Below are 18307 nucleotides of genomic sequence, written 5' to 3'. Positions count from 1 at the left end.
TAACGATGTATCTGGTAGAGACATTCTAGTTGTAGATTCTTCACTTGAGAATTTCCCCCAGGCATCAGTCTGGATGCGTAGATTTTTTATTAGCAGTACCCCTGCGCGTCGGTAGGTGGCATCGGAAGACTCTGCATCCGCGTCGTGCGCTGCGGAAATGATGTCACGTGGCCAAGATTGACGCTGCCTGGGCATGTTGACATCGGTTCTTAACACGACCTTCCATGCCTGAAGCACAAAGCCATGAAAGACACGGACCATAGGTGCACCAAAACTAAGGCCCTTTAGGGGTGTCTCTTTCCCTAGAAATCAGTTTGCAGGGAGGATGGGAAGGGCAGTAAGGAATCTACAACTAAAAAATGTCTCTACCAGATACATAGTTAACGAAGGTAAGTAACTTGCTCATCTGATAGAGATTTCTAGTTGTAGATTCCTTACCTTAGAATAGATACCCCAGCAATACCAACCCTGGAGGAGAGTCTGTGAACTAAGATCAGACAAGGAAGTCCTGGAGGACCGAACGGGCAAACCACCCGTCCCTCCACAATTGGCTGTCCAGACAGTAGTGTCTGGTAAACGTGTATGGGGATGCCCACATTGCTACCCGACAGCTATCCAAGACTGGGACTGCATGTGGTACAGTGGTTGCCGCTGTTGATCTGGTAAAGTGAGCACATAATCCCAGAGGTGGTTCCTTCTTTGCCAATGCACAGCACAATTTAATGCAGAGGACAACCCATTGAGAGATGGTCCTTTTCTGCACTGCCCAACCTTTCTTAGCTCCCACATTACCAATAAAGAGTTGATTGTCCACCGAAGTCTTCGGTATGCTCAAGATAGAAAGACAACAGACGTTTTGAATCAAGGAGGTGGAGTCTCGACTCTTCCTTGGAGGGATGCGGGCGGGTAAAAGGTGGGAAGGTTAATGCATTGTCTCACATGAAAGGGTGTGGCCACTTTAGGAAGAAACAAAGCTTTTGTTCAAAGCACCACTTTATCTGGATGAAGAGACTGATAGGGAGGCTTGGATGATTGAGCCTGGAGCTCGCTAACTCTGCGAGCAGAGGTGATGGCAATTAGGAAAGCAGTCTTAAGTGTTCGTGTCAGTCGGGGACACGGTCGGCATGGGGAGCGTCCTCTCGGTCAAGAACAGAAGTGATGCGGTGTCGAGCATCGGGCCTCCAACAGCTTTTGGGACTGCTCCCACAAAGCTTTTGTATTTACGGCCCGACACTCTGAGCACGACTTCGGGTCATGGTCGCGCTTCCAAGTATCAGAGGCACCAAGGTGCGGATCAGTCACGGACATCATCCCATGACCAGATCCACAGGCCTTGATTCTTGTCCTTCGTTGCGACATCTCGACGCAACAAGAGTCAAGTCCCAGAGAAAAACAACACTAAAAGTCAAAAAAAGTTAGTAAAAAAATAGCTATGGGGTCGCTCTCTCTAGATCTGCGCTCAAAACGGTGCAAAAAAAGAAAGAACCAACGTCAGTGTACCCGGGCGGCATCTATGTTAAGTCCTGCGATATTTCCAATGTGCACGATGTTGAGGACGGACGCGGAGACAACGGACACCACCTACCGACGTGCAGGGGCACTTCTAATGAAAAATCTCTGGATCCAGAATGACGCCTGGGGGGGGGAAGGTAAGGAATCTACAAATAGAAGTCTCTAATAGAGCTTGAGGGCAGTCGTCAAACCAGCTCAAGCCAAATTGATAAGATAGCCGCCCCATTTGGTGTCAATAGCAAGAGCTCAGATCTCATTGCTGGAGACGTTCAGCCACAGACGTTCAGACTAGGTGGCACCTCTGCTCTAGCGGGGAAGCCAGAAAGTTTCAAGGATTAGGATGCCTTGAGGTCACTTGTCCAACAGACCCTGGTCTTTCAGGTGGATGTCCCTCAGCGTCACTAGAAGCCATATTGCCTCTCCTAGCAGATTTAAGAAATCCACTCCTAGCAATGCCCCTAACTGTGTAGCACTCTCCAGAAAACAAAACCCTGCCACCCCATTTTTGTCCATCTCTGGTAGGCAACTCTGAGGGGTCTGTTCGTGTTCTGGCAAATCATGTTCCTCAGCCCCACTTTCCAGATGGTCTGCAGACCTATCCAGCTCCTCAGAGGAGTCCTCCTCTTCCCTGGTCAAAGTACCATCTCCTGTATAAGGAAGCAGACGGATCGCCATGGTAGGTTCCTCCTGTCTCTACTCTGGTTTATGGTGGGCCTCAGTCCACCCCTGGATCTGCTGTCATGGTGAGCTGCTTCCAGCCCGACTTGCTCCATGTCTCCAGCCAAGCCTACACCTCCTCAGGCTGGTCACAAGAGTGAGTCTTTCCCTGTGCTATCACTTTCAGTCCCATCGGGAATAACCGCACACAATGAATATCTAGTGCCCCCAGTTCTGTTTCACCTCGATGTAGGATTTAACTTAAAAATATGAAGACAAAGATGCCGCAGTCTCACAACGCTGTTAGATGCCCGACCTACAGGAGCACACAACCCCACGGTCACAACTAGGGAGTGTTACTTTACTCAGAGTCCAGAAATCTTACGGACCTATAAATAGATGTTGCATACTGATGTATAAATGGAAAATCAGGTCTAACGATATCTGATAAGAGCAAAATGGAGAATATCAGTGCTAAGAGCCTGGATGAAGTCCAGTTTTACTGTTAACGGACGAAACACGTGTTGGCATGACCCAAGATGTTGTCAAACAAGTGAAAAAATCCATGTACAGATGAAATTAAGAACTTGTTACAAATGATAAACATGTCGGAATAAAAAGACATTGAACTATAACGACTTCACTTATGAACATTGTTGATATAATTGAGTGCTTGGAGCCTGTATAAGAATCCGTTTCACCTCCATGTAGGATTTACGTTGTGAATGGAGTTTCCTGGTGTAGTCAGGATAAGACTGATATAAGGTGGTTTACCAAAGAGCACTGCTGTGCAGCCCTAGCCCCAGCTCCCACAAGCATTCTGCCCTGTCTCTAATGTAGAATATGGACTATCAGGGCCCTCTGAGGTGCAGCAAGGGCCCTGTGGGGTTGCACCATGAAAAGTGAGGATAATTCCTCTGGGCACAACTCCGACCATATTCAGTTCACCAGGAAAAACCCACCTCTGTGCCCTCAGCCCACTCCGGGAACCACAGGAATCACTGAGTGTTGCTACGGGAGCGGTGCTCTGTGTCCTTTGCTGGGTCTTCCACAATTTTCACCACCTTGGTTAGCCTTGCCATTTGGGTATATAAGACAGATTTCTGTTTAAAGATCAGAAAGTGCACTTTTCACTGCCTGGACTCCATCTCCCACTTTGCGTAGGTACACACGCAACAAGTTAACCTCAATAGAAACCGCTTTTATTTTCTCTTCCAGGGCAGGGTGTGATCCATGAATCACGGCCAGCAACTTCACTCTGGAGTGCTCCTTACTGTGTCCCTCTGGCCCAGGCACCCTCTGGGGATCAGTTTGCCTGGTGATTCGGAAGTGGGGTGAGGAGTGAATGTATACTGAACAATGGCTTTGCTCTGGGTGGTTTGGGCACTTTATCCTTGCCCATCCTGCCGATCAGTCACTACCCCCAAGGACACCCACCGATCACACAGGAAGGGTATGGGGGAGCGGGCGCATTCAAAGCCCAGGGGTGGCCCTGTACCCTCAGCGGATTCAGCAGCCACCGGCCGGTTGTTTCAGTGTAAGGGGAATCGCCTTTATTCTTCATGTGTCCCCCGGTGCCACTGGGACCTTAATTTCCTAGCCTCAGTCAGGCAAGCCGAGTCTAACCGCTCCCCCTTAAATGGAAAGGCTGCGCACACTGGCCAGGTTAAAGGGCTTTCCTGCAGTCTCTGCTCAGGCCCATCAATCCACAACAGAGGGGCAGCAGCAAAAGTCCAGTCAGATGCCACAAAACACTCCCCACCACCCCCACCTCTCAGGGCCAGCATTAGGTCTCCTACTCTCCTGCCAGCTGAGGTCAGTTGTGGGCAGCAGCAGGCATTCCACCCTACTTGGCTGCCTCCTTGGGGCCTCTCATCTGATGTCTGTCTCTGGGAATCACCATACTGCGGGTCATCACCCAGCACCGTCCCCATAGCAGAAGCTCTCCTTGCGCAGGGCGGGTATGGCAGGCAGCCCAGACCAGCAGTCGTTACCATGGCGGCCATTTACAGTCTCTCTCGAAGCTGTGTTTCAAACCACGATGGGCCTCGCTCAGAGCCTGGTGCTATTGCCACACTCCCACCTGCGTGCACCAGCAAGGCTGGCACAGTCAAGCAGACGCCGCTGCAGCCTCCGGAAGAGCCTCTCCAGTGAGAGGCTGTTCAGCCAAGATGGCCACCGGCTCCACGCCGCCAGGAAGGCTCCACTAGGACCTCGTATCGGTGCTCCTCTGCCTTGATGTTAGGCCACAGGCAAGCAGATAAGCCTCAGGCTTAGATGCTGCCAAAATTACTGCGGAGGTTCCTTCCTTTGTTATCCGTGGAACATAGGACGCTGACAGTTCAGGCTCTGATTGGGTCCAGGTTGGATTATTCCAACATTCTCTACCTGGGCCTCCCAGAGTACTTGCTGCAGCGCCTTCAAGTGGTGCAGAACGCCGCGGCTAGGGCAATCTTCGGCCTTAGTAGGCGCTCCAGTGCCTCTGGCTTGCTGGTAACGGTACATTGGTTGCCCATTCGCAAGAGGATTGCCTTTAAGGCCCTAACCTTGGTTTTCAAAGCTCTTCACAAGGGGGGAGCTAAGTACCTCCAAAAGAGACTGGTCTTTTATCATCCGACCAGGTCTCTGAGGTCGGAATCCCTGCACCTTGCTGTTGTCCCTCGGGTAAAGAAAGCGCGCCTTGGCGGACGCTCTTTTGGATTGCTGGCATCTCAACTATGGAACTCTTTGCCGCTGGCCCTGCGGGAAGCCACTAGCTTGCTGGCTTTTAGGAAAGGCCTTAAAACGTGGCTTTTTACTCAGTAGCCGTCCTCTCTTGAATTCCTGGCTCACTTGCTCTTTTTAGTCTTTCATTTGGTGTTATGTTATTATGTTGCAGCTTCTTTGCCTTCTCCAATAAAAGCGCCGGGACACTCTTTCTGAGTAGCCGTGCGCTATAAAAATGAACCAATAACATAACATAACATAACATAACATTACTACAACAGATGCTTGTGCACATCCAGGATAAGGAGGTATTAATCCAGGACCGTGGGAGCCACGACAATTTACCTCTAACTAGCCATTTTGGCGCCCCGTCACATATATTGTAAAGACGCGAGAGGGGCAGCACTTAAACTGAATGGCAGTTTATGATGCTGGTAGCTCTAGCTTCCCACCATAAAATGAGGTACATTTGGTCTTCCTTGAAGATGGACGCATGAATATAGGCACCCAAAAGATGAACCGAAAAAGCTAGGCACACCTGTCTGCACCTGAGTCAAAGTCAATTCGTTTAGGAGGAGAAACTGGCTCTAATCACTGAATTTTAAACAATATCACAGCACTTTCCTTTTTTCTGCACAGCTAAATAGTGAAAGTAATGTATCTACCCCGTTTCTGGGAGCTGAACAATATTCTAAAATGAAATGCCTTGTTTCCTCTTGCTAAGATTTAGGGGACACTAACTGGGGCAGGGAGCTCAGGAGCGAGTTGGCTGTGGTAGCTTAAGTAGATATTCAATTTTGATAGCTGAGAGGAACCAGACATCAATGTTTATTTGGGTCCCATAGTGGTGCTGCAGAGAAACCCTAACCCGAAGAGGAACAGAGGACCAACAGGAATCCCACAGTTGAAGGCACTTGGCTCCTTGGTAAGTCACTAGTATTCATTTGTGTCAGTTGAGGCTGCAAACAGCAGTTTTATTCTTCCCTCATAAATGTATCTTCAGATGCCAAATTGTTCATTCCTTTTAGTCAAGCCGAAGTCTGAAGGCAAATGCCATGACTGCCAGAGCAAGCAAGAACAGAGTTCATGTTTCCCAGAGCCAGTGCTGGTGAGGTCCTGGGACATCAACAGTTTCTGGACGGCAGCTTCCTTACCAAAGTTGAGCATGAATGTATGCTCTACTGAGTACAATCCATGTGGTAAAGAGGTGTACCAGTCAACCCTGTCCCAAAGAGCTGGAAGATGTGTAGCACACCATGTTGGCCTTGGATTTTCTGGATTTGGACTTTTTCGTGCTGCAGGTGTCCAGACACCTGCCTCTTTGTCCAAGCAGGACGCCGCTGTTTTACCATTCAGCGAGGCAATCAACACCACCAATGATTGAGCTGCGAGATTCTCACAGACAAATACTGGACACTCGTGGGCGGAAGGGTTGGCAATTCTCAAATGAATTTTGGGTTGAAGGCTTAGAGAAAGGCTTCTATCAAATCTCTTGATCATGCTTCAGAACATGTGAGTCAATGGAAGGAATGCGTTACTTACCTGTAACTGCAGTTATCCAATATTGGTATCTTTCATAGATTCACATGCCTGAATCATTCCCCGTCGGCGGGATGGGAGTCCCCGGTGCATAAATAAAGTAATGTCACATAGACATACATAGTAAAGGGCCAGAGGCCTCTCATTAGTAACATATCCTTGTCCTTTTGTGAAAAGGGCCAAACTTTGGCCAAGAGCCAATCAGCTAACACCACACTCTAGAACCTTCCTGGAAGGAGCTCTAGTCCCTCAGATTTTCGTAAGCACGGTGCGAAGTAGGATATTACTGAGAGAACTAAGATGAGCCCTTCCAGGGGAGGCGGGTTGGTTGCCTGTGAATCTATGAAAGATACCAATACTGGATAACTGCAGTTACAGGTAAGTAACGCATTCCTTATCCAGTATTAGGGGTATCTTTCATAGATTCACATGCCTGAATCAGTATAGCGACCAATAACAAGCACATTTCGAATGGTACAACATCAAATCTCACTAGATAATAACATATCAATTGTGAAATGCAAAAGGTTCCAAAATGCAATATTAGAGAGAAATGTGCAAGTAGAAAGTAGGAAGGGGGATGAAAGAGAAGGCTCACCTCTAGTGAAATAGATGAGAGCACAGCTTGTCCCACTGCTGCATCTTTCATAAGTTCAGTATCCAAGCAGTAGTGCCTGGTGAACGCATGCGGCGTCTTCCATGTCGCCGCTCTGCAGAGGTCAGAAATGGGCACTCCAGCTAGGAGCGCCATGGAGGTTGAGACTGCTCTAGTGGAATGAGCACAAACCTTGGAATGCAGAGGATGTCCTGCTTGCTGATGACAGAAAGCAATAGTCGCAGAGATCTAACGTGAAATGCTCTGCTTGGTCAAAGGAAGACCTTTCCTAGGTCTGCTCAAAGCAACGAAGAGTTGGTTAGATTTTCGAAATGTCTGTTCTGTGAATGTAGAATTTAAGACAGCGTTTGAGATCAAGAGAGTGGAGAGACCTCTCTGCTGCAGAATGTGGATTCTGGAAGAAAGGGCGCAGGACTATAGGCTCATTAAGGTGAAAGTCAGATGGGACCTTTGGATTAAATTTAGGATTAGTCCTTAGAATCACTTTGTCGTGTTTGAATTGGAGGAAAGGATCTTGAATTGAGAAGGCTTGGAGTTCTCTTACTCGTATCGCAGAGGTAAGCACCAGTAGAAGTGCAGTTTTCTAGGAAAGATATTTGATATCAGCTTTGTGTATCAGCTCAAAGGGATGTTTCATTAATTGAGAAAGCACAATGTTCAGCTGCCAGGCAGGCGGTGAAGTCTTCACCGGAAGGAACGTTCTGAACAAGCCTTTAAGAAACTGTTTCATGAGTCTACTGGACCAGAGGGAAGCACCAGCCGAGGAACGCCTGAAACGAGATATGGCAGCCAGGTGAACTTTTATTGAAGCATGAGCAAGGTCTGAGTTTGCCAAATGTAGAAGGTAAGGCAAAATCTGTGCAGGCGACGAAGAAAAAGGATGTACTTTCTTTGATTTGCACCATATGGAGAATCTTTACCATTTCAGGGAATATGTTTTGTTGGTACTGGCAGCCCGAGCTCGGGCTAAAACAGCTCTGCAATCTGGTGAGATGTCTAAGTTCTGGAATTCTCTGAACTCAGGAGCCAAGCCGATAATTTGAGAGATGCTTGACTTGTCCTCGGTTAATTGTGAGGAGATTGGGCCACGGCTTCAATGGGATGGGGGGTTCCAGCGATAGGAGATGAAGCTCCGTAAACCAGTGCTGGCGCGGCCAAGCTGGAGCTATCAAGATAAGGGTACAATGTTCCGCCTTCAACTTCCGGAGAACCCTTGGAATCAGGGGAAATGGAAGAAATGCGTACGCAAAGACGTTGAACCATGCAATCGAAAATGCATTCCCTAGAGACCCCTTCTGGGGACGCCAACTTTCGTAATGTTGGCATTTGGCGTTGTGTCTGGTTGCGAAAAGGTCCAGGTGAGGCTGGCCCCATTGGGAGAAGATGTGACTGAGAAGCTGCTGATTTAACTCCTAGATGTGGCACACAGAGTGCGGTCTGCTCAGTGAGTCTGCGAGGACATTGTCCATTCCAGGCACGTATTCTGCATGAAGGGAAATGTTGTGAAAAAGCAACCAATTCCAGATTTTCTGAGATTTGTGAGATAACGTCAGAGAACGGGTCCCCCCCTTGTTTGTTTATATAATGCATTGTTGTGGTATTGTCTGTCCTCACAAGCACTGGGGAATTTTCGATCCGAGGAAGGAATGCTCGAAGAGCCTGGTAAACTGCTCGTAACTCGAGAAGGTTTATGTGCAGTTGTCGCTCGGAAGGGGACCACTATCCGTTGATTCTGAGTTCTTGGAGGAACACACCCCAACCTTCCAGGGACGCATCTGTTATGATATGCAGAGAAACTGGAAGCAGGAAAGGCAAACCTCGCAAAAGGTTCTGTGGGTGAATCCACCACTGTAGAGCTTTCACCATGGGAGGAGTCACCCGGATGACATCGTCAAACGATCCTGTACATTGGATCCATTGAGTGGACAACGCTTCCTGAAGAGGGTGCATGTGAAGACGGCAGAGTGGAACTAACAGGATTGCAAGAAGACATCATCCCAAGCTGGGACTTGTAAAGGCGCACCGTGAGGGATCTTCTGGTTTGTATGCGGGCCGCTAAGTAGGTCAGCTTGGATTGACGCTCCTGCGATGGAAATGCTTTCTTCTGTGCCGTATCGAGGACAGCGCCTAGGAAAGTGAGATGCTGGGAAGGTTGAAGGATGAATTTGTCTCGATTGAGAGTGAGGCCCAAGTCGTTGAAAAATTGAAGACAGGCGTTGGAGGATTTGGTCACGCTTGCAAAAGAAGGAGCCTTGACGAGCCAGTCGTCCAAGTATGGGAAGACTTGGTGATGTTGCTGCCGGAGATACGCAGTCACTGGAGACAGGCATTTCATGAAAATGAGTGGCGCTGATTTCAGCCGGAAGGGCAACACCCGAAACTGGTAGTGTCTGCCTGCTACAGCGAACCTGAGGTATTGCTTGTGATTCCTGTGGATAGGCACGTGAAAATAAGAGCCTTGAAGGTCTAGAGACACCATGAAGTCGTTCGCATTGAGGAGCTGTAGCCCCTCCTGAATGGACACCATACAGAATGACTGTTTTTTGAGATACTTGTTTAGGTTTCTTAAGTCCAATATAGGTCTCCATTTTTTCTCCTTTTGGATCAAGAAAAATCGGGAATAGAACCCCTTGCCTCGCTGAGCATGAGGGACTCTTTCTATAGCACCTTTCTGGAGCATTAGTGAGTTCCAAAAGCAGTAGATGTAAAGTTTTGTGGCGCATTGGACGAGGAGGAGTTTGAGGCGGAGTTTCTATGAACTCCAGAGAGTGTCCGAATTGAACTAGTTGGAGGATCCATCGATCCGTAGTAATCTTTTCCCAATTTTGAAGGAAAGACGAAATTCTTCCTCCAATCTTGCATGGCAGAGAAGAAGTGGAGACCTGTGGCAGAGAGAAGTCCTTGTCTTCTGGCTGTGTTCGACTTACCTCCTTTACCACGAAAGGAAGATTTTGTGTAAGACGACTGCTGCTGCTTTTGCCTCTGTTGATATTGAGGCTTATATTGCTGATTTGAGTTGTAAGAGGACCGGTAACCTTGAAAATCTCCTCTTGCTGAAGATTGTCCTCTACCTCTTGAGCTCCGAAAGGGAGGACTCTTAAACTGGAGGGTATCCAGTGCCCTCGCCGTATCAGTATCTTTTTTATTACCTTGTAGCGCCTCATCAATGTGTGCTCCAAACAGAAGTTGGCCGTCGTAAGGCATGTCAAGCACTTTAGATTGTACTTCCAGACAGAAAGTAGTAGCTTTCAGCCAACCTTGGCGTCTCAGCACCGCAGCCCCAGCCAGTTGGCGAAACCCCGTCAATGCGATATTCATCTCACAATTGATCAACTCTGAGGCTGGGCGTTACCCCTCCAAGAGAATCTTCCTAGCCTCCTCTTTTTGTTCCTCCGGTAAGGATCCCAAATAAGGGCAATATCCGCCCACATTTGACGGTTGTAACGTCCTAACAGTGCCAGAGAGTTTGAGGCGCGCACTGTTAATGCGGACATAGAAGAAAACCGCTTTCCAATATGGCCTAGTTTTCGTCCTTCCTTATCCAGAGGTGCAGTTGGAGTTGCAGAAGGAGTTTTCGATTTACGCTGCGCTGCTTGAGTAATGACCGAGTCCGGTATGGGATGGCCAGTAAGGCAAGCTGGAGCAGTGTCTGGAGCCCTATATTTCTTGTCCAGCCTAGGCAGCACTGGGGGCAAGGAAAAAGGGTTTTGCATTATTTTAACCCCCTGATTCCAAATTTAGTCGATGATAGGTATGGACCTGACAGCCTTTTTGAAGGGTTCCTTAAACTCATAAAGGAAACAGTCTTGTTGTTGAGTTGTAATAGGAATTTTGAAACGCAAAGCCACCCTTTCCAGGATATTATGGAACCCCCCCAATGTCCTCCGGGGGCGAATCGGCTTGCGTAGGCACAGGAGATGCCGGACATGGAATGACAATCGTCCCATTCGTCATGGGAGTCCTGAAGTTCCCCTTCTTCATGTTTTTGCTCCTCCTCTTCATCATCCGAGGATGGTGGAGGTTGTGAGGGAGCAGGGTCCGGCTGGAGTACTAGTGGCGGAGGCAGAGGTCTAGGTAGGGGAGAAACCACTGGAGGTGGTGGAGGCATAGATAGGAACCTCTGTTTATAACCCATAATCAAAAACTGAAGATCAGTGACTATAGATGCAGGCAGACACACCATAGGTTGAAGGGGAGGAGGCTGGAATTCCTCCTGGTAATCTATTGGTTCTTCCTGTTCTTGTTCCTCATAATCCGAGCTCTCGTGGTATCTTATGTTCAGTTTGGATGGGCTAGTAGCTGTCTGGAACATAAAGCCATCATCTGAGTCATCCTCGTCCAGGAGATGCGCAGGAGGTAAAGCCTGGACTCTGCTCGGAGAGATTAAATCCGGTGTCAGAGTGCGTTTGGTAATTTTTAGATAAACATACGCACTTTTTAAATGTAGGTTCCGTTGTCGTCGAACCCGTCGACTAGGTGGTCATCGACGGCGGGAGGTCGACGACTGATCCAGATGGTATCGTCGACAACTACGATGTCATCGACGGTTGCAGCGTCGACTGATTTCTTCGTCGACTGCCTCAATCACGTTGGCGTCGACGACTATGGCGTCGTCGAAGATGGCGTCGACGTCGATGGAGCTTTCGTCGCCTACGATCGTGCTTTTGTCGACGACGATGATGACTTCGTCGACGTGGAAGTGCTCGTCGACGGCAGCTGAACAAGCGTCGATGACGACTTCTTTATTTTAATGATAGAGGAAATAGACCTACCCGTCGACGACGAGGATGTTTTAGACGTCGACGTGGACATTGAAGAAAACGCCACAGAAGTGGAGATGGTAGCTGTCGACGCAGTCACAGGCAAAGCTGACGCAGTTGTGAAGGGTTTCTTGAACGTGGAAGCAGAGCCCTGAGGAGAAACCTTCACAGTCAAGACCTTAGAATGTACCTCTGAAGACTTTTGCGTCTTCTTTTGAGGTGGCTCCGAAGATGGTCCTGGGGATGTCACTCTAGGTCTTTTAGGAGATGAATGAGGACTCCAGAAGGAACATTCACTCTCACCAGAAGTGACTGTCTGGTCTTAATCCTTCAGTCTCTGTAGCCATATCAAAAGGCAGCCCTCTCTGTCCTTGAGGGTCTTTGTTGAAAAAGTCCGACAGACCTTACAATCTTTAGAAGAGTGGTCTGGGTAGAGACAATAGAGACAATCCTTATGCTTGTCGTCTACATGTAGCCTCTTCTTGCCACATGAAGCACAGGGTCTAAAAAGACCTTTTTAAGGAGTATTAGCCATAGTAAACTGAAAACCCCAACACAAATGAAGTTCTGAGAGAAAAATACTGGAAATCCAGAGAAGTAAGGAAAACTGAGCAGAGCTCAGTGGAGATTCCCTTAGCATGACGTGCGGTAGAAAATCTGAGGGACTAGAGCTCCTTCCAGGAAGGTTCTAGAGGGTGGTGATAGCTGTTTGGCTCTTGGCCAAAGTTTGGTCCTTTTCACGAAAGGACAAGGATATGTTACTAATGCGAGGACTCTGGCCCTTTACTATGTGTATATATATGTCTATGTGAAATTGCTTTATTTATGTACCGGGGACTCCCATCCTGACGACGGGGAATGATTCAGGCATGTGAATCTATGAAAGATACCCCTAATACTGGATAAAGGGCTGGCTTAGATTGGGGACCTGCTACAACCACAAAGCACAGGTTGCTCTTATTTGCTTGTGGAGGTTCTACAGTTTGACTGGATAGCATTTTAAACCCTTCACTGTAACACCATGGTAGGGCTTCGCAAGATTCAGGTTCCTCAAGGTCACAGCTACTGGTTTTGGATTGGTAGACATTTCCCCAATCACACTTTCTTGCAAGGAAGAATCCTTATAGATTGGTGCGCAAGGGATTCAACAATAACCAAAACCCAGTGTTTACCCAGCACAACAGTTATACCCATAAAGCAAGCATCCCTGTCTGTATAATCAAAGCAAACCTTTCAGGTTGTTTTGATTCATCCAGGTCCTAACCCATCAAGTCAGAGAAAACCCATGTCGGGCAGCTGACAAACTTAAGTTTTATCAGTAACCTCAATGCATAGACTTATAGGCCTAAAAGGCAGGTGGCATTAGCGATGTGGAGAGCCAGGCTCCAGTGGGTAAGATTCTTCAACCCAAAGAGTTAACCTTTTTGGATTACCCCCTCCAGGAAGCCAATTGGTTCCGCTTTGAAGCTGACATATGAAACACCGGGCTCTCCAGTGACTCGCGGTAGGATAAAAAGTAAGGGTCACCTGGATCAGTCCTATGTTGGGCCTGAAAAAAAGTTTCTTCCACACAGCCATTATAGGATTTAGGAGAGCCACAGTAAAGTGGAGCAAAGGCTCATCAGAGTTTATGAGGATTGCAATATTTCTGTCAGAACGTTAGACTTCACTTCCACAGAAGGCAAATGCAGTTCTAAGGGCTCAGTCGCCTTCCAAATGACCCAGGTAAATGACTAGACCTCATCTAAAGCAGGATCAGAGGGATAGGAAACAGACTCTTCCGGTGAAAGGTCCAGAGGGCTGACATTTTGAATGTTCAAATAAATGACTGCATTGCATGAGAAATGATCCGCTTCAGAGTAGTAGCCCCCCTCAGTGCTGCCATAGTCGGCCTCCAACAACGGCAATCAAACTGAATTTAAACAGCATCTCATACAAGCAAGTTTTGGAGAGTTGTTCACATTATTTAGCCTTAAAATTTGGCCGGAGCTTCTACTTCACCACACAGATACTACTCTCCCCTATGCACTCAAAGGCAACCCCTAAAGTTGGTTCCTTGAACAGCAGAATTAATGACCTTGAAAAGGTGCCAAAGAGGCCAAAGGAATAGGGGCACTATGGTCTGTGGAAGAGCAGCGCCAGAGCTGCTAGAGCTGTCAAAGTCACCAAGTCTGCAAGGATGGACCCGGAAAGTTTGAGAAGGGCCCCAGAAGGGTGCAGCTCCATCCTGAAAAGATCCAGCATTAGTAGCTGGAACACCCTGACCTGTGAAGAGTCAGTTGAAGGATCAGAAAACTCTGGTTTCCTCTTTTTAGCCATAGCGAAGGTGACACTGAAGTCAATGAAGAGTCTTGCTTTGAGACGGAGTGGTCATGGAAATAGGACTGCTGCCCCAAGGAAAAATAATTTTCTTTCCCAGATGAAGTACAATTGGATGTCTTCCTATTGGCTTTAGCCAAAAATAACTGTCTCCTGCTCCCTTATGATGTGTTCAGTGGATGAAGGTACAAGAAAAAAAGGCTGCAGCATCATACCACAACCTTCAACTTCACATACAGTGGGGGTCTGAAAGGGGCATCATCTTGTGGCACCATCTACTAGGCTAAAAACAGGACCTTTGACCTAATCGCTCCTAAACAGCTGAGGAATTTGTCGGTGAAACATGGAGCATGCCTTGTCTTAGGCATAGATAAACCAGAACTAACGCCTGTGTATCTTTTGGAGCCTAATATACCCCACGGGTGACCCTAGGAGGCAAAGTTGCTAGAGGAGCCACATAGCATCTCGTTAGTGCTGGAAAGTTAATACTGGAAAAAAGTTTTCAGAACCAGTCCGAAGCCTAGGAGGAGTATTCATTAGGGGAAGAAACTGCAGGAAGACTAAAACATCAGTAGCAACCAACAAAAGATTTGGCATATTCAGAGTTTATAAAGAAGTAAGGGGTCTGCATGGGATTGCGGTGTCAGGCAAACTTACTACTGAAAGAGATCCCCCGAAGTAAAACACAAGAAAAATGCAGTCACAGAAAAACAGCCTTGAGCTCGAGATTCTTAGGGCAGTTTCTTGATGTGATGAATGGAGCATACTGGAAAAGCAATATACAGAATAACTGCACATGTGAAAGACTTCCTAGCAGATACCAATTTTCCTGTGATGGGTAAGCATCTTATGTCTCTAAGTGACCATATTTAAATTTAAGGACTAACCGTAGAGGGGGTGGGAGTAGTTCTTTTTCGCTCTAAGCCAGAGAGTGGACTTGCTGGTACTTTAACAGTGCTGCTAGATTTCCGCCCTGACTCCCGCTCTTCATCAGGACGTTTATTCTCAGCATTGTTCGTCTGCGTCTTCTTGGAGTAAGAGTTGGAGGTGGGAATAGATGGACCAGCTATGAAGAAAGAAGTGATTAAAGAAAATTGATGATTAATAGCAAAGAGCACACAAAAAGAAATATTTTGGGGAAACAAAGGCACAGGCAATGCACATTCATGCAATTTCATATGGTTTTCAAATGGGTACAGTTTCAGTGGGGATTGACGCGAGGCAGGAGATGGAATATATACACATGGACATAATGGGTCTAAACTAATAGCCGAGCAGAAATGGTAGGACAATAAAAGTTTAAACAGACTCACTCTGGTCACTGAACCGCCTTGGCTTGGGGTTGGCAGATGCACAGCGCTGTACCTTGTTTGAGGGAGAAGGAACTGCTGTGCTATTCGTAAGATCTGGTGCAGGCCTTGGCTTTAAGGTAACATTCTCATTGTCAAGCTGGAAAAGACATTTAGATTTTATAAAGGATATTGTGATGCAATTCTTCAATGTGTACCTTTTGTATGTGTATATAATACTAACGTTGACAGCATCCTACAGGAATCAGGCGTGCACTGATTTTCATGACCCTTGAACAGATTTCTTACCTCAGAAGTCTTGTATCCTAGCAGCAGGTAAGTGGACATGACTTCATTGTACTTCTGGCCGATCAGAGAATCCTGGATTTCCTCACGTGTGTACCCCATTGTGACCATTAACTCTGCAGAAAAGAACAGCAAGTGAATAGAGCTGAAAACAGATACGAAAAGGGCGCAAAAAATCCACAGGAATTCTCAGGATACATCCAAGATTCTTACAAAAATGAAGGTAAAATACTACTACCTACCCATGAATATCACATTTTACACAGGATGTCACTCTTTAAATGTACGTGTCTGAAGTGTTGGTGACTTCATGTCGTAGTCCAATCAATTACTTACCTTTGGTAACACTTGTTCTAATGGGTAGCCTATCCACAGATTCTCACCTTACGAATCTTGCCAAGACTCAGACTGGATTTGGGAACTCTTGCAATCACTACTGCATGGCAGCAATATAGCACCATCAGACTCCGTTGCGATTCTGTTTCTCCCTCCAGACAAGACAGATTCACATATAGGTCCCAGGCATGCGAGATGAAGTCTAATCTCACTCTTTACTAGGACTTCAGAAACAAAGCATGACTGACAAGATTGAGCTTGTAATAGTGGTGTGCAAAAATTAAGTTGGAACCTTATTATTTCCAAACGCCAGTTCCACATAATGTTTATGCAGGCAGGTGATGAACAATCTTCAGTTAGGTAAAGTGTACATCAGAAAGAGCATTACCAAAAGGTAAGATCATATGTTTCTAGTGGATATTTATAGCAGCAGATTCCTCGCTGTGAATCAGTACCAAAGCAAAGCCCTCTCTTAGGAGTGGAGTTGGAGTAGTGGTCTTGCTCCAGGAAGTCCTGATAAGGTAAAATGACTCTCCCTGTGGACCCTAAACCCATTGGAACAGTGGTTGGTAAATGTATAAAGAAATGCCCGCATGGCTGCCTGGTAGACATCCACCACTAAATCAGACCGAACTTGGGCCACAGTGGCAGCTTTCAACCTTGGTGGATTGAGCCCTAAAGCCCTCAGAAGGATCCTTTTTGACTAAGGCATAACATAATTTGATGCAGAGGACAACCCACCATGAGACAGTCAGTTTCTGGACCGCCTTTTCTTGTGGAAGCTAAGGGCACAGCCTCGGTCTTACCAGTGTAGCGCTGTGCTTCCTAAACATTTTCGAACCACAGCCCAATTTTTAGGATGACAAACTTTCAAGATCCACCTAGCTTTAATGGACATGAGGTGAGCAATTCTTGATGGTAAATAAAGCATGGTGTGGTAGCGCAATGTCATTTACAGACAGCACACTTCATCAAAAGGGCCACTAAATTTGCACAGACATGCAGTTTTGCAGATCAAGCTATACTGCTCACGAATGAGGTGTGAAAACCTGGTTTCAGTGAATATTTATCATTTGTGCATCACCAAGAAAAGCATGTTGATTTGTTCTGATCCTATTAAAATCTTTTGATTCCATCACACTTCAGAATTTAAAAAAAATTGCTTCATTTTTGCGGTCCCAATGGCTGACTGTGTACAGTTCATTTACAGGTATTTATATTTCGTTGTGTTAACAAAAAACAGGACATCCTTCAGCTTCTCCTTTCACACTTGCTGTACTCCAGCAAAATTGTCACATAATTCACTTTCTCTGACTGCAAAGTGAGAGGAGTTTGTAAACACCAATCCCCATGTTAAAAAAATAAACAATTTATCACAAAACATAGCCTGATATTTGACCTCTGTCTTTCAAGCGCAGTAAATGTGACAAGATAAACAGAATTTGAAAGCCCACTTATTTATTGCTTGAACTTTCGCAACCATGAGACCCACCTGTGATTTGAGACCCACAATTTGGGCAACACTGGTGTAGTCTCTACTCCTCTTTAGATGGATGTGGTGAAGAAAATAATGCAGGGAGAGGGAAGGGCTCTGCGGGTCCCACATCCGCTGCTCGCCGAGACTGTTGCTGCGCAGGCCTGTGGCTTTGAAATGAACGTGCTTAGGCGCTCCTTCCTTGGACACTTAAGGAGCGAAAAGCAGAAGGAGTGCGTGTGAACGAAAGGCTCAAGGACTTGGCAGTGGCACGCAAGTCCTTAAAACTTTCCAACGCGCAGTCTGCTTTATCGCCGAACAAGCGAGTGCCATCAAAGGGCATGTCCATCAAAGTGTTCTGGACATTCCCAGAAAAGCCAGTAGTGACAGCGTAGCGCCACTGTCATCAAAATCGCCCTGCCCTGCGAGTTAGCAATTTCAAGACTATAACAGATGGCTGCGTCTCTCCCCTCTGCAATAGCTTGGGAAATAATTGTCCGAGCCTCCACCGGACACTGAGGCAACACTTGTGCAACCGCAACAGCCCAAGAGACATGCAGTGCTCACAGACCACAGGCCTGAACTGGCGGAAGAGAAAATATTCTTTCCAAATTCCCCCAAATTTTGGGAATTTCCTGTCCGGAGGTGCAGAAGGGAATGCGCTTGGGCACGCAGAGGCTTGGACCACCAAGCTCTCGGGGGTGGGGTGTTGGGAGAGGAAAACGGGGTCGCCCGGGATAGGGCAATGGCGTCTGGCCACGTTCTTGTCCACAGGAGCCCCTGTGTTGGGCCT

At 47.1% G+C, this 18307-nt stretch overlaps 1 protein-coding gene across 8 annotated transcripts in view; it reads right to left on the bottom strand.

Moving 5' to 3' along the window:
* Window positions 1-18307, bottom strand: part of MARK2 (microtubule affinity regulating kinase 2) — a 632043-nt gene that overhangs the window by 233880 nt on the left and 379856 nt on the right. For all 8 annotated transcript variants that reach the window (XM_086950522.1, XM_086950521.1, XM_086950529.1 and 5 more), the window contains exons 10-12: window positions 15708-15820; window positions 15423-15558; window positions 14997-15175 (exon numbers count right to left, since the gene is read on the bottom strand). In XM_086950522.1, coding sequence (XP_086806648.1) covers window positions 14997-15175; window positions 15423-15558; window positions 15708-15820 — 428 coding nt within the window. The remainder of the gene's footprint in view (window positions 1-14996; window positions 15176-15422; window positions 15559-15707; window positions 15821-18307) is intronic.

The sequence above is a fragment of the Lissotriton vulgaris genome, unplaced genomic scaffold (assembly GCF_964263255.1).
Source record: "Lissotriton vulgaris unplaced genomic scaffold, aLisVul1.2 SCAFFOLD_667, whole genome shotgun sequence".
In the NCBI taxonomy this organism is placed as follows: domain Eukaryota; kingdom Metazoa; phylum Chordata; class Amphibia; order Caudata; family Salamandridae; genus Lissotriton; species Lissotriton vulgaris.
Note: the sequence above shows the minus strand (reverse complement) of the source record. Positions and strands in the feature narration are given on the sequence as shown.